Consider the following 13,000-nt stretch of genomic DNA (forward strand, 5'->3'; position numbering starts at 1 on the left):
AAGAACCAGAGGGGAAACCCATGCTTCAATGACAGAAAAGCAGGAGAATCAAGAATACAAGAAGGGATTCTGAAGAACAACCAGCTTATTAATAATAGAATAGTAATTTAGTAAAGATCAAAAAAAGAATAGGAAAAACAAGGACAGGGAACAAGAATAAGATGCAGCATTTAACAATAAAGTACACACTGGATCCAACAGAACATTTCTTGAAGTTGAAATAACTTTTGTCCACAAAGCATGACTTTCTTACCTCTCGCCTCCTACTAAAGCCCTAAATGCCCATAAAAATTCTGTTTTCCCCTCTCCCTCAGGAGCAACATGGGGGGCTTTTTGGGTTTTGTAGCGAGGGGGGAGGTGAGAAAGTGGGATTCCATGGACTGAAATCCTTTCATCTGTGGAAATGTTCCACTGGATCCAATTCATTAGTTTTACACTTTGTTACCTATATTTGCAGCTGTATATATACACCTTTGCCTCCATCACTTCCTCAGGGTCGTTAATCTTTACATCAGCAACATATATTTGATCGTGTTCATTAACATACTCCAGGACTACCACATACTGGCTGACTTGGAGAACATTCAGTCTTATGTTCAAATCCACCTAAGCAAGATCCAAACGGCATTTGAAGATTACCAAACCATTCACTACAAGTATGCATGAATTTGCTTTCAAGTACTTTCCACAAGCATTTAGATGCTCCTAAGCCAAGGTAAGCCTGCCTGAAGGCTAAATCCTGCTTGCCAAGGCCTTTCTTCTAGAAACAGACAAAACTCCTCTTCCTACTTCCTACAATATGATCTGAAGAGAGGCCCTCCAGATAGAAATCTCTCCTCAGCTTTTTCCCCTTAAGATAAACCCCTAATTTCGGAACTCTGTTCAATTAGTGAGGAAACCAGTTAAATGGACTGCAGAACTTAAAGACAAAGTAATAAACATTATACAATCTGATGTTAGTAATCTCCCTGATAGAAAGTCATTTTACCAACTTCAATTGGATCAAATGTTTGACTTATACTCAAAACATTCTAGAAATGTTTAGGTCAGTCTGTACAAAGACTGTACAAACCTCCTCTTCTTCAAACTTAAAACAATTTGAGTGCAGAAATAATTGGTTTGATAAAGACTGTTGAAATAGTCTAAGAGGAATTAGAGCAATGGTAAGAAAGTTTTGAACTTTCAACCTACCTATTTATTTAGCATTAGTAAAAATCTTAAAGAAGAGATACAAAAACTTAGTAAAAGAAAAGAAGCAAAACTTAGTAAAAGAAAAGACTGGGAGCTCCAAATTACAGCTGCCAATAGCAATGATCCGAGACTATTCTGGAAGATCATAAATACCAATCAAATTACCAAAGCTAGCACATCAGATTCCATTTCTCCTTCAAACTGGATCCAATATTTTGCTTCATTCTACGCAGACTACTCCAGTTTAGACGAACACCTTGTGAACTTTCAAAGCTCCCAATTCGTGTCTTGGCCTATAGTAACACCCGATGAGCTTGTTCCCCTAATAAAACAACTTAAACCTGCAAAGCCCCAGGTCCAGACATGATCCCCCTGGAACTCTTACTGGTTGATCCAGTCTGGTGGAGCACATTACTTGCTCCCATTTTCACGCAAATTAATTATCTGGGAATCATCTCGAGAGATTGGAGACACGCTATTATTGTTCCCATCTGTAGAAAAGGGGCAAAAGACAATCCTGTAAACTTCAGTCCTATTAGCCTTCTATATATCCCAGGCAAAGTTTATAGATTGAAAGAATGGGTGGACACAGAGCCAATTCTCCACCCTTAGCAGATAGGCTTTAGGAAAGGTGCCTCAGTACTAAACCACTGCCTTATCCTCTACCATCTTGCCGAGAAATACTCGGCCTTTCCTGGAGGCAGACTATAGACTGTATTTATGGATCTTCACGCAGCCTTCGATTCAATTTCAAGAACTCGTCTATGGACCAAACTTGCAAGGACTAACATTGACGGCAGACTCCTTTGATTAATTTCAAAACTACATGAAAACCAGATAGCACAAGACCATTATGGAGCAGAGGGGCAATTGACAGATCACTTCCCACTTGCAAGGGGAGTTAGGCAGGGTTGCTATTCAACCTCTATATAAACAACCTGGTTCCTTACTTCAAAAAAGATGCAAAGCACACTCCAATTCTAGCAGGGCGGGAAATCCCGATCTTATTATATGCTGACAACGCATTATTACTTTCAAGGTCGGAGTCAGGACTCAGGGCGGCAATAAACACATTTGCCAATTCCTGTAATAAGGTAGACCTCTCAATAAATTACCAGAAGTCAAAAATTTTGAGGTTCTCTAAAACGTCTTCTGGCAGTCTAAAAACATGGCTGGTCATGGAGGGGAAGATTGAGCAAGTCCTCCATTTTAAATTCTTAGGAATCATCTTCAGTTATGATCTCTCATGGAACACCCACATGCGCCTAGCATCCCAGGCAGCCAAGATTTCCTCCAGAGCACTTCTGAGATTTTTCCACACAAAAGGTGCCAAATACGTTCCTGCAGCCCTCAAAGTATTTAATATCAAAATAGTTCCTGAGTTACTATTTGGTGCCAGTATCTGGATCAAGAGAGTGACAGAAAAATTAGACAGCACACACTCCTACTTCCTGTGCAATATTGCAGGGGCACCAGGATGTGTGGTGAGCACAGCTCTCAGAATTGAATTTGCACAGCACTCCCTGGCAGCTAAAGCTTGGCTTGAGGCTCTAAAATTGAGGATCAAAATGTTTTTTACTGACCCCAATGCACAGAGTGGCTTCCTACACCTGATTGCCACAGACAATTACATCAGCTCTTGGGAACACCTAATAAATGGTAAATTAAATCTTCTTGGTCTTTCCCTGCAATCTCCAATTAGCTCTAGTAAGAAAAAATTCAGCAGTGAAATAAAAAGACTTTTAAACTTTGATTTCTGTAGTACTCAATGTAGAGTGCACAGATTCTGTTCCACTGTTGCAATGGGAATTCCTCCACCAGAGGTTCTTCCCATACACTTCAATCTCTTAACTTCCCCAACCCAAAGAAGTGTTTTCACCCTAGAAAGATTAAATGCATTCCCCACACAGGTCTTGAATGGCCGCTTTTTTAGAATCCCATTCAGCGACCGTCTGCGTGACTGCAGAGTTGGTGAAATTGAAACCTTAGGGCATCTACTTTTTTTTTGGTAAAAATTGGAACAAGGAGAGAACTAGGTGACTCATACCCATCCTAACTAAGTATAATCTTCCTCTAGGACTCTGGATTGTACCTTTTCTCTTATCAGACACTGAGAAAATTAACCAGGTGGCAAAATACTTAACCAAAGTAATGGCTTTAAAATTGGCCAGCTAAATGATACAGGTATTTTGCTCCAAGAGATATTGTTGGACTTGTACAGTTTATTAAATGTATTTTAGGGATTTTATGCATTCTGCATTTTAGGTATTCTATAAGTTTATATGTATTTATTTATGTACTTGCTCATGACTTGGTTAATGAGCAATAAAGTAAACTTCCTACAATACAACTGGGTCTATGATACATCACAAAACAAGAGATACTATGGGAATTCATGAAGCTGAACTATATTACCTTGATTCATACAGCAATACATCTAAATATAATTGGAGATGCCTTACCTCTTGGCCACTAATATGTGACATCATTGGATGTTGAGATGTTGGCTGTTGGAAAAGGACTTTCCTATACTCTCCCCCATACAGGAAAAACGCTACTTCTGAACCAAGCACACAAGAAAATCTGTCCAGTGGCAAATGTTTGTACTCTAGACAACTTTAAAAGAAGAGGGAAAACACAGTGATGTGTCATACTTTGTTTGAGCATTACATTAGAAATAAACCAAGAAAAATGTTCCCATTAATATGATAGAGACACTGACTTATCCATTGCAGCACGTCTTGTATATGTGCAAGGCTCTGTAACTGGTAGCTGTAAGATGGATGCTTCATAGTAATCACTAGGTAAGAGCACCAGATAGTCCTAAGAATATAGAAAAACAAGACCCCTGTAAGAATATTTACTGAACTCAGATAAAATGGTCAAGACAACACTGCAGCAAAGTTACACATTGCATATGATTCCACGGATGATTACGGTGCTTAACAAACCCTCTTCAAAATAACTCAGATCAAAGGTCCAATTCACAGATTTCATTTTCTGAAGATTTCAGATATATTAGAATCAGCAGTATCCTGGGACTGTGACATGCAACTTGTTTGCCGTGACAATAGACAGAGCTTGCCCAATTATATGCCATATTCTCTAGTTACATTTAGGTTGGCATCCCTAAGAGGATTAGTGCTTCTTTGTGGCAGGATTTCTCCTAATTCCCCCCACCCCGCAACACCACTGTTTACTGCACAAGCAGGCTTTTACAGTGCTTCTCTCCCCAATCCACGGGTATACATACTGGAACATTTTAACCCAAAGAACAGAAAAATTACAAAGAATAGGAAGGGGGGGGGGAGAATGACAGCATACCCTGTATTAGCTTTTTCTTTTATCTTTTTCTGTTCTGGGTATTTGTTTTAACTGTTTTGTTCTATATTAAATCCCATAGGCACAGATGAGCAAAAACATAGTGCCTATTTCAGGTTTGCTCCCAACTGCACATAATGTTGGTTCTTGTAGGTTATCCGGGCTGTGTGACCGTGGTCTTGGTATTTTCTTTCCTGACGTTTCGCCAGCAGCTGTGGCAGGCATCTTCAGAGGAGTAACACTGAAGGACAGTGTCTCTCAGTGTCAAGTGTGTAGGAAGAGTAATATATAGTCAGAAGGGGGTTGGGTTTGAGCTGAGTCATTGTCCTGCAAAGTATTAAAGGTAATGTGCTAATCATTGTCCTGTAAGTATCAAGATAATGTGCTAATGAGGGTGTGGTATGTTAATGTGGAACCATTGTATCTTGAAGTGATCTGTTAACATGTGGAATCCAAAGCTAATCCGCATGGCTATTGTGGACTGTAGTCTTTGTTAGTCTGGAGGACAGGAAGCCAAGCTTTATTATTTTGGGAATGTCTACTGTTAAATTTGCACATTACCTTTAATACTTTGCAGGACAATGACTCAGCTCAAACCCAACCCCCTTCTGACTATATATTACTCTTCCTACACACTTGACACTGAGAGACAGTGTTACTCCTCTGAAGATGCCTGGCCCAGCTGCTGGCGAAACGTCAGGAAAGTGAGACAGCAAGGTAGACTTCCCCTGACTATGGAAGATCCACTGATTTTGCAATTTGTAATAATCTCTTTTCCTTTCTGTAAATGTATTGAAATGTATTAGGACAGCAAGGGAATAGCTTGTTGCTGGGCAGGGTATCTCTGTGTGTCTGTGTGATAGTAATTGGGGCAAGAGTCACGGAGGGTTACAGTGAACCATAACAAGAACTGGGTGAAACTGTTACTATAATGAGCTGAATTTTTTCAGGAAACCCGGAAATAATCCCATATTTACTGGTATGGGTATTCGACTTATTTAGGGTTTACTGGGGGTTGGGAATGGGCCCAATAAACCCGAAATTTACCAATTTTTTTTTTTTTTGCACAACCATACCCACCAGGGTTCAATAGGAACCTATTCCAGACTCCTCTGCAACACACAGGGTTTCAATGGCAGGCATGCTGGAGTGGAAAGTAGACCATCTGAGAACATCATAGGCAAAGCTACGTCATACTTTTTCCTGGAACCATCCCAAACAACATTTTTATCATTCATATTTCTACTATGGATGGAGGGCAGGTCACACACTGTAGAAAACTTGCCCCCTACTGCAGACTTCAGTTCTGCCCATAAGGAATGACTGAAACCCATCCAAAGAACATCCCTAAATCCCTGCTTCTGCCTCCGAGCATCTCAACAGGGCGACCAGGCCCACGGTGTTAGCCCACTTAAGAGGAGTTACCAGGAGTTAGCCACTGACATCAATGGATTTAGAAGAGTGAAACTTTGCTTAGGATGGTGTTATTACTTCTCCATGGAATCCTGTGATGAATCAGTGGGAGGAATCAGTTTACAAGGATCAGGGGTTGGATCCTTTTTTTGGCAGTGAAAAAGGGAAGAGGAAGTTCCGTTTGACCCGCAAATAGGCTGTGCTGGGGATCATGGGATGGGAGCTGTACTAAGATGGTGCATTGGGTGAGACTGAATGAAAACACTGTCTGGATCCAGCCTCAAGTATTTATTATTTTTCATAGGCTCTGCTTGCACCCTCGCTGACAATGAATGATAAGTGGAACACTGAACAGGACGAAGCCTCAAATTTTAACAAGTATTCAAACCCCAAATTCCCTTTGCTCAAAAAAGCCCTTTTATGCAAAAGTGTACTCAAACCCTAGCAGCATCAGCTTATGGATTTAAACTTAGGAACATCTAAACTGCAGCTTGTGATGCAATATGGGGGATGTTGCTGTTCAGAAAATATTCAGCAGAGGGGCGAAATGCAAGGACTCAGCCAGGGCCGCACATCTAAGCCACTGGACCACACAGGCTGAACAGAGATGTTATGAGAATCCTCTTTCTTTGCTGGACATGATCACAGCTTGTTGTCATGCCTGTGTACTCTCCTCCCCCCGCCCATGTGCAGAACACACAGTTGAGGCTTTCTAGTTTTGGAAACTTTGAATCAAGTTCCAATTTTCCATGACAGCGAAAACAGTAATTGGTTTCCTCTCCAGAAATATGGATGCTAAATCTTTGTTTAATACAAGTGTACAGTCCCAGCTTATGGAGAAAAACAAACAAATTTCATGTTGCTTTGGGATGTTACAACCAATTGTACCTTGATTCTACGCAGGTTGCATTGCACAAAATGGTTTACAAAGTTACCTGGCTAAATGATTAGAGACTGTTGTTTATACTACTATGTATAGCTTGATGTACATAGGATCCTACTATGTAATTCTTGCAGCATTTAATGTCTCATGTTAACACTTACGCTTTGCTTCATTTCTACTTTTTAGATTTGTTTGGTTCCAGACTTCTACAATCCTAACCCAATGTCACTGTTTATTGAATGTCTTATCCTGTGGATTGTACTGACTCACTCTGTGTAATCCACCTTGAGTCCCAATGAGAAAGACAGATTACACGTAACACAGATAAATAAATAAGAAGTATTCGGTTGTGTTCTATGGAGGGAGAAGGCAAAGCAGAAGCAGCCACAAGCTCTCATTATGTGTATTAGTTTTTATGTTTTTAACTTCCCCCACTGACATTCCTCCTGTATTTCCTTACGTTGTATGCCTGCGCACATTCAGTTCTCAAAAGTACGAGCACTATAACAAAAGATGAACTTCTTACCAGAAGAACCCCTTCCCCTGCCATGATTTTAAAAATCCAAGTTCCAGTGGCGAGTGAAAATGGATCTGCAAAGCTCCTTCCTGGGACAGTTACAAACGCCGGCTCCCTACTGGGCATGAACATAATGTCTTTGGTCTGCGCAGTCCCTGTCAGCAAACACGTACATTTTTTTAAAAAAAAGATTGATTATTAATTATTTGAAAACAACATTTTATTTGCTGAAACTAGACAGACATCAGATCAGTGGGTTAAAGAAGCAACTAAAGAGTCTGAATCTCTTCTGCCTGCATCAACACCCTTCTCTGGAGTGCAGGAAATTAGGCTGTAGAATAGAACCTAAGGGGGTTCTCTATCCCCTTTTTGCTGGTTCTGCTAGTTTTCTACTTGCAGAGAGTGTTTAAAACAATGAAACATTCCAAAACGTGATCCTTCACGTTCCTCCACCTGTACTCTGAAGTGGTGTAATTCAACCTACAATCTAAGAACTGTGCCACGTCATCCTCAACTCGTTCTCCTGCACATGTGACCCAATCATATGGGTGTACCATTCACTAAGGGATGAAATGCAGAGGGAAGGGTAGAATAATTACCTGAATATACCATGCATTTTTCAACTTGGGGATTCTCTAAGGCCCATTTCCCACTTTACGCAAGCAATGAACTGAGGGTGAACACTTGAAAGCTCTTGGTAAGCAGTACGAGTCAAAACCCAGAATCTATATCATCCCACATTCTTCTGTAGCCTAGAGAGGTTTCCGCTTCTTAGATTAAAGCAATTCCTAAATTTTAATCAGGGAATGATTAGTTCTTAAATGAAGATTATTAAATCTAAAGCAGCTTTCCTCAAAGTATTTGCCATGAATGTCTCTCAGGGAGCATCTGTCAGTACCGAGTATCTAAAAGTGGCAAGCTATTAACACGAGGAATATGTATTAATAAATAAGAACATGGGTATCATGCGCAAGGCAGCATTTGGTGACAGCAAAATAATCTAGACAACTACAGCAACAATTAGCAAACATAGGGGATGTCTTCATAATCACTCATTCAGAGAAAATCCAGTCTGGATTTGTCTATTCACATTTCATTCCATTGGTCGAGATATTTACAGTGCAATCTTAAGCGGAGTTATACCTGTCTAAGCTCACTGATGTCAACTGACTTAGAAGGGTCTAACTCTGCTTAGGCTTGCAGTTATTTACCAAAATAATCAGACCAACAGGTCACTGGCAGAACAGGTGCATAATGTATGACAACGCAAAGGGAAGGGGCAACTGCACCTATCTGTGAAGCCCCCAGAACCAGGGGCTGCTTTTCCACTTGGGTGTTCCATCTGTCTCCAGACTCTTCAATAACAGGCTGACACCAGAGTGATAGGTTGGGGTGCAGTTTATTGTTGTTCTCCTGAATAACAGAGTCCCAGGTTCAAATACCTGATAATAGCCTTGAAGTCTGCTTATCTCTAATCTTCTCAACCTGTTTACATTAAGACTCTGCTTGTACTCCCAGGCCTGGGTTCCTGCTTAGAATACCATGGTTGGGGTCTCTATCCACTCCGCCCTTATCAGAGAGTTAGGCCTTACGTTGATCAGGCCTCCTACTGCTTTCCTGGCCTGGAATACTACCTCCTGGGTCCCTTCGGACTTCCCAGACTTTTCCAGCTGTCTTTCCTCCCTCCCCTTCCTCCTGCCACATCCACTCCCTTGGACTCTTGGCCCACATCTGAATAGGCCTTTATTACCCAGAAGGCCCCTAGTCCCAAGACAGCCACTTGCTCTTTAGGTGCCCTCAGCATCTGCCTTTCCCTCCTCCTCTTAGCCAATGAGGTCTATAAAATTATGCATAGTATGGAGAGAGAGGACAGGGAGCAGCTTTTCTCCCTCTCTCATAATACTAGAATGCGGGGTCATCTGCTGAAGCTGGAGGGTGAGAGATTCAAAACAGATAACAGGAAGTATTTCTTCACACAATACATAGTTAAATTGTGGAACTCCCTGCCCCAGGATGTGGTGATGGCTGCCAACTTGGAAGGCTTTAAGAGGGGAGTGGACATTCATGGCCACTAGTAAAAATGGATACTAGTCATGACACATACCTATTCTCTCCAGGATCAGAGGAGCATGCCTATTATATTAGGTGCTTTGGACCACAGGCAGGATAATGCTGCTGCAGTCATCTTTTTTGTGGGCCTCCTAGAGGCACCTGGCTGGCCACTGTGTGAACAGACTGCTGGACTTGATGGGCCTTGGTCTGATCCAGCATGGCTTTTTTTAGGTTCTTATGTGTTTAATTAAAACATCTGGATCCTCAGACGTTTTGCTATCAAACGAAGAAACCAATGGTTTAAAAAAATCTTATAACACATCTGATTTTTGCATTGTGTACATTCATGTGTGTGGCAACAGCTCATGGGGTAGAGTGAAGAGAATATTCCAACCTCTACCACAGTGTGTCTCTGCAGGATGGGGGAAGGTGTAACCCTCACTGGCAGGCAATGGGAAGCAGCAGCGTAGTCACAGCACAGCGCAGGTGCAGTTTCTTAGTGACTAGGGAAATCTTGTGGCAGAGGCTGGGATATTCCCTTCAACCCACCCCACAAGCTGCCACTCTGGGTGTGTGCATGATAGCGTGTGCATGTATGTTTATGCACATACCAGCATCACTCCCTTTTCAGGTCTGACAAAAATTAATGTTGAAAATGTTACGTTTCTAGCGAGAGGCTGAAAACGGCACAAAAAAGCTCAAATGGAACAAGACCTCTGGAACCACTTCAATATCCCAAATCATGTAAACATACTCCATAGATCACACAGTCAGTTGACCTTGCAACTACACTACATGTTATGTAAATGGATCCCCCCTACCATATAGTTATGGATGAGGCCTTTGTTGTTCTGTGGAAGGAAAAGATTAACTCTTTTCCCATACGCTGTTTTGCTACTGAAAATTTCTCCTCCCCCAACCACAGACTTCTATGAGTCCCAGAAAGGAAAAAAGACAGGTACCTTCTCGTTGCCTGTCTTTTCCCCAACCTGTGAATGATAGCTTGAGAAGTGGGCAGTAGCGGTGGTTTCAATGGGGGGGGGGAGAGAATGTTACCCTGTTCCCCCTTTTCCAGCAGAACTCCTGATTTTTAAGCATACCTCTCCAACATAATGTGCAGTGTAACTCTTAGATCAATGCGTGAAGAAGTTTGTCAGTTGTGCTTTACATACCTTTCTGAAGCCGAGACTGATAAGCGATTATGTGGCCAGATACTACTGTGTTTCCAGGATTAATATATCTCAAGATAACATGAAATAAATAGAGGTTTGATTTCTCCACATTCAAAGTTATCCTCACTTCATTCTGTAAATGGGAAGTTAATAAAACAAGAAGAAGAAAAAAAAACAGCCATAAAGTGCCAAACTGATAAACAGCTAGAAGCCGTGCAAGCAAAATACTCAATTCCTACTGGGAGAAAATATACAAACACCGCATAGGTAGACACATATGCAGAGAAAAAAGCATTTTCTGGATAAGGAAGAAGAAGAAGACAGGCAAACCTAGCAAGAAATGTAATTCACTTACAAGTGTTATAAGGGTCAAAATGCTTTCCCTCAGCAACTGAGATCCTCCCTTTAGAGCTTTTTGAAACCAAGCTGACATAGTGCAGAATTAGGTGGAAGGGCTTAGGAGAAGCCACAGTGACAGGCACTACCACCTCTGGCTGGGAAAACAGAAGCAAAGAAGAGGACAGGAAAGCATATTATTTAACACTACCACCCAAAGACAGAGAACATTCCAGAAATCATTTAGCACATGTAGACATTCCCAAAATAATACAGCAGGTTTTGATGAGTCACTCCTCACATATCTTCATAATGAATATAAGGTATTAATAATTGAATCCTAATTGGACAAACTTGGAAGTATGTCCCACTGACAATAGACTGGAGATCATTTGTAAATAAATTTATTTGTAGTATTTTCATGACACAAAGCCACGACATACTTCTACCACACCATATCATAGTTTTCTACAACCATGATGCAATTTTTCTGTACCATACTGTGAGTGCCTCCCTCTTCTAAGAAACCTCAGAGACACAACCTTAGCCCTTGGCTAATGCTGCTGGGCACCTTTAGTCCCCAGGGTGCTCCTGTGGGCCTGCTTTATCACTGGCCCTGCTGGGTAAGGTTTCGCTTATTCCTTATCGATCCCTTGTATGTTGCACGCTTCTGTAGTGATTCCTGACACGGGGCTCTAGAGTTTCCTCACGCTGGTATCTCCTCAGGCAAGCTGTCCATTTCCCAAGATGTGGACTTTCCTGAGGCCCATATAAACACAAGACCCACAAGGCCCCACAGAGGCATTGGAACCTTCCAGTCATCTACTGGCCCTGGCTAGTCAGTGAGAGAACTGTTATTGCAACCTCCAGCCTGAATTCTCCCAAATTGCCCTGATGCTCTTCCCAGGGCTGCTTATATAGTCACTTGAGGTCACTTTTCATTTCAATAGCCAGCTGCAACATCACTTCCTGTTTGCTGAAAAGGGCTGAGGCAGCCATCACACCTTGGTTAGGGTCTTCCTCATATTTCTTACATAGCTGAATAGCCGAGTATGTTGTTTTTTTTTTTTTTGGCTCAGCTCATCTGGTTTGTCTTTCCTGCTTTCTCCATAGCTCTCAGATTTCTCAATACCAACTGAAAAGTCTAAACAAGTTTTGAAGAGGTACGTTGGGTGATTTTAAAATACAATTTATTTACAAATTGGAGTTTTTGATTTCCCCCCCCTTTACTAAGAAATCATACCCTGATATCTCTAAAGTTATGCTTGTTCCTGTGTTCTGTGATGAGGATATTGGATACAGTGGATGTACACATATGTTTACTTTGGATTTTATTATTTAAAGTGAACCTTAGGAGGCATTTTTGCACAAGTGGTGTATACATTTAAGGCACTATTAAAAATCCAATTGTATAAAAAAAAAGTACATGGACAATGTTCATGGATAATTTTAATTACATACAACAGGGGATTTGTTTTAACCTCCCCTCTAAGCATCTACACTGGTAAACAAAAACTACAAAAAGAAAAGAAAACAGCCATGCATGGAGGGATAGGCAGAACTAATGTTTCTACTCCGTAGCCACAGAACAAGTCAGCAAGAGCAGAGGAGTCCTTGTCCCATATTCTATTATATTGTGAACTCTATGAGGAATTTAGAAGATCTATAATCGAGCCCTGGTTACAACAATATGGTTATTTGCATCAACCTATAATGGAAGAAAGATTAATTATCCAATTTCTGCTTGAAGATAAAAACCCTGCTATTTCTTATGATGTAGCCAAATTTTGCTGGAAGGCCATTATTAAAAGGAATGATCAAAACAAAAAGGGTTATGCTATTAGTGACATATCAGATGATGAGCGAAGGGTGAAGCCATGCACAATATATAATGTACAATGTTTATCTGGTACCCTGTCATGTTGATGGTGTGTTTGATCAGTTTGTTTTTGGTTGTTCTGCTGTATTTCCTCCCCCCCCCTTTTTTATTGTTGTTTTTACTGGTGTTGTATGGGTACCTGAACTGCTCTGTTGTTTTGTGCTGGCCAATGGTCGTAACAATAAAATGTAATGTCCTGTACAACAAAGAAACAAGCAAACGTGCCCACATTCCCT

At 41.1% G+C, this 13,000-nt stretch overlaps 1 protein-coding gene across 1 annotated transcript in view; it reads right to left on the reverse strand.

Moving 5' to 3' along the window:
• Window positions 1-13,000, reverse strand: part of LAMA3 (laminin subunit alpha 3) — a 165,783-nt gene that overhangs the window by 75,988 nt on the left and 76,795 nt on the right. Inside the window, exons 20-24 of the mRNA XM_056854930.1 lie at window positions 10,550-10,682; window positions 7,335-7,480; window positions 3,914-4,014; window positions 3,654-3,807; window positions 446-606 (exon numbers count right to left, since the gene is read on the reverse strand). Coding sequence (XP_056710908.1) covers window positions 446-606; window positions 3,654-3,807; window positions 3,914-4,014; window positions 7,335-7,480; window positions 10,550-10,682 — 695 coding nt within the window. The remainder of the gene's footprint in view (window positions 1-445; window positions 607-3,653; window positions 3,808-3,913; window positions 4,015-7,334; window positions 7,481-10,549; window positions 10,683-13,000) is intronic.

Source organism: Euleptes europaea, chromosome 8 (genome assembly GCF_029931775.1).
Source record: "Euleptes europaea isolate rEulEur1 chromosome 8, rEulEur1.hap1, whole genome shotgun sequence".
NCBI lineage: Eukaryota > Metazoa > Chordata > Lepidosauria > Squamata > Sphaerodactylidae > Euleptes > Euleptes europaea.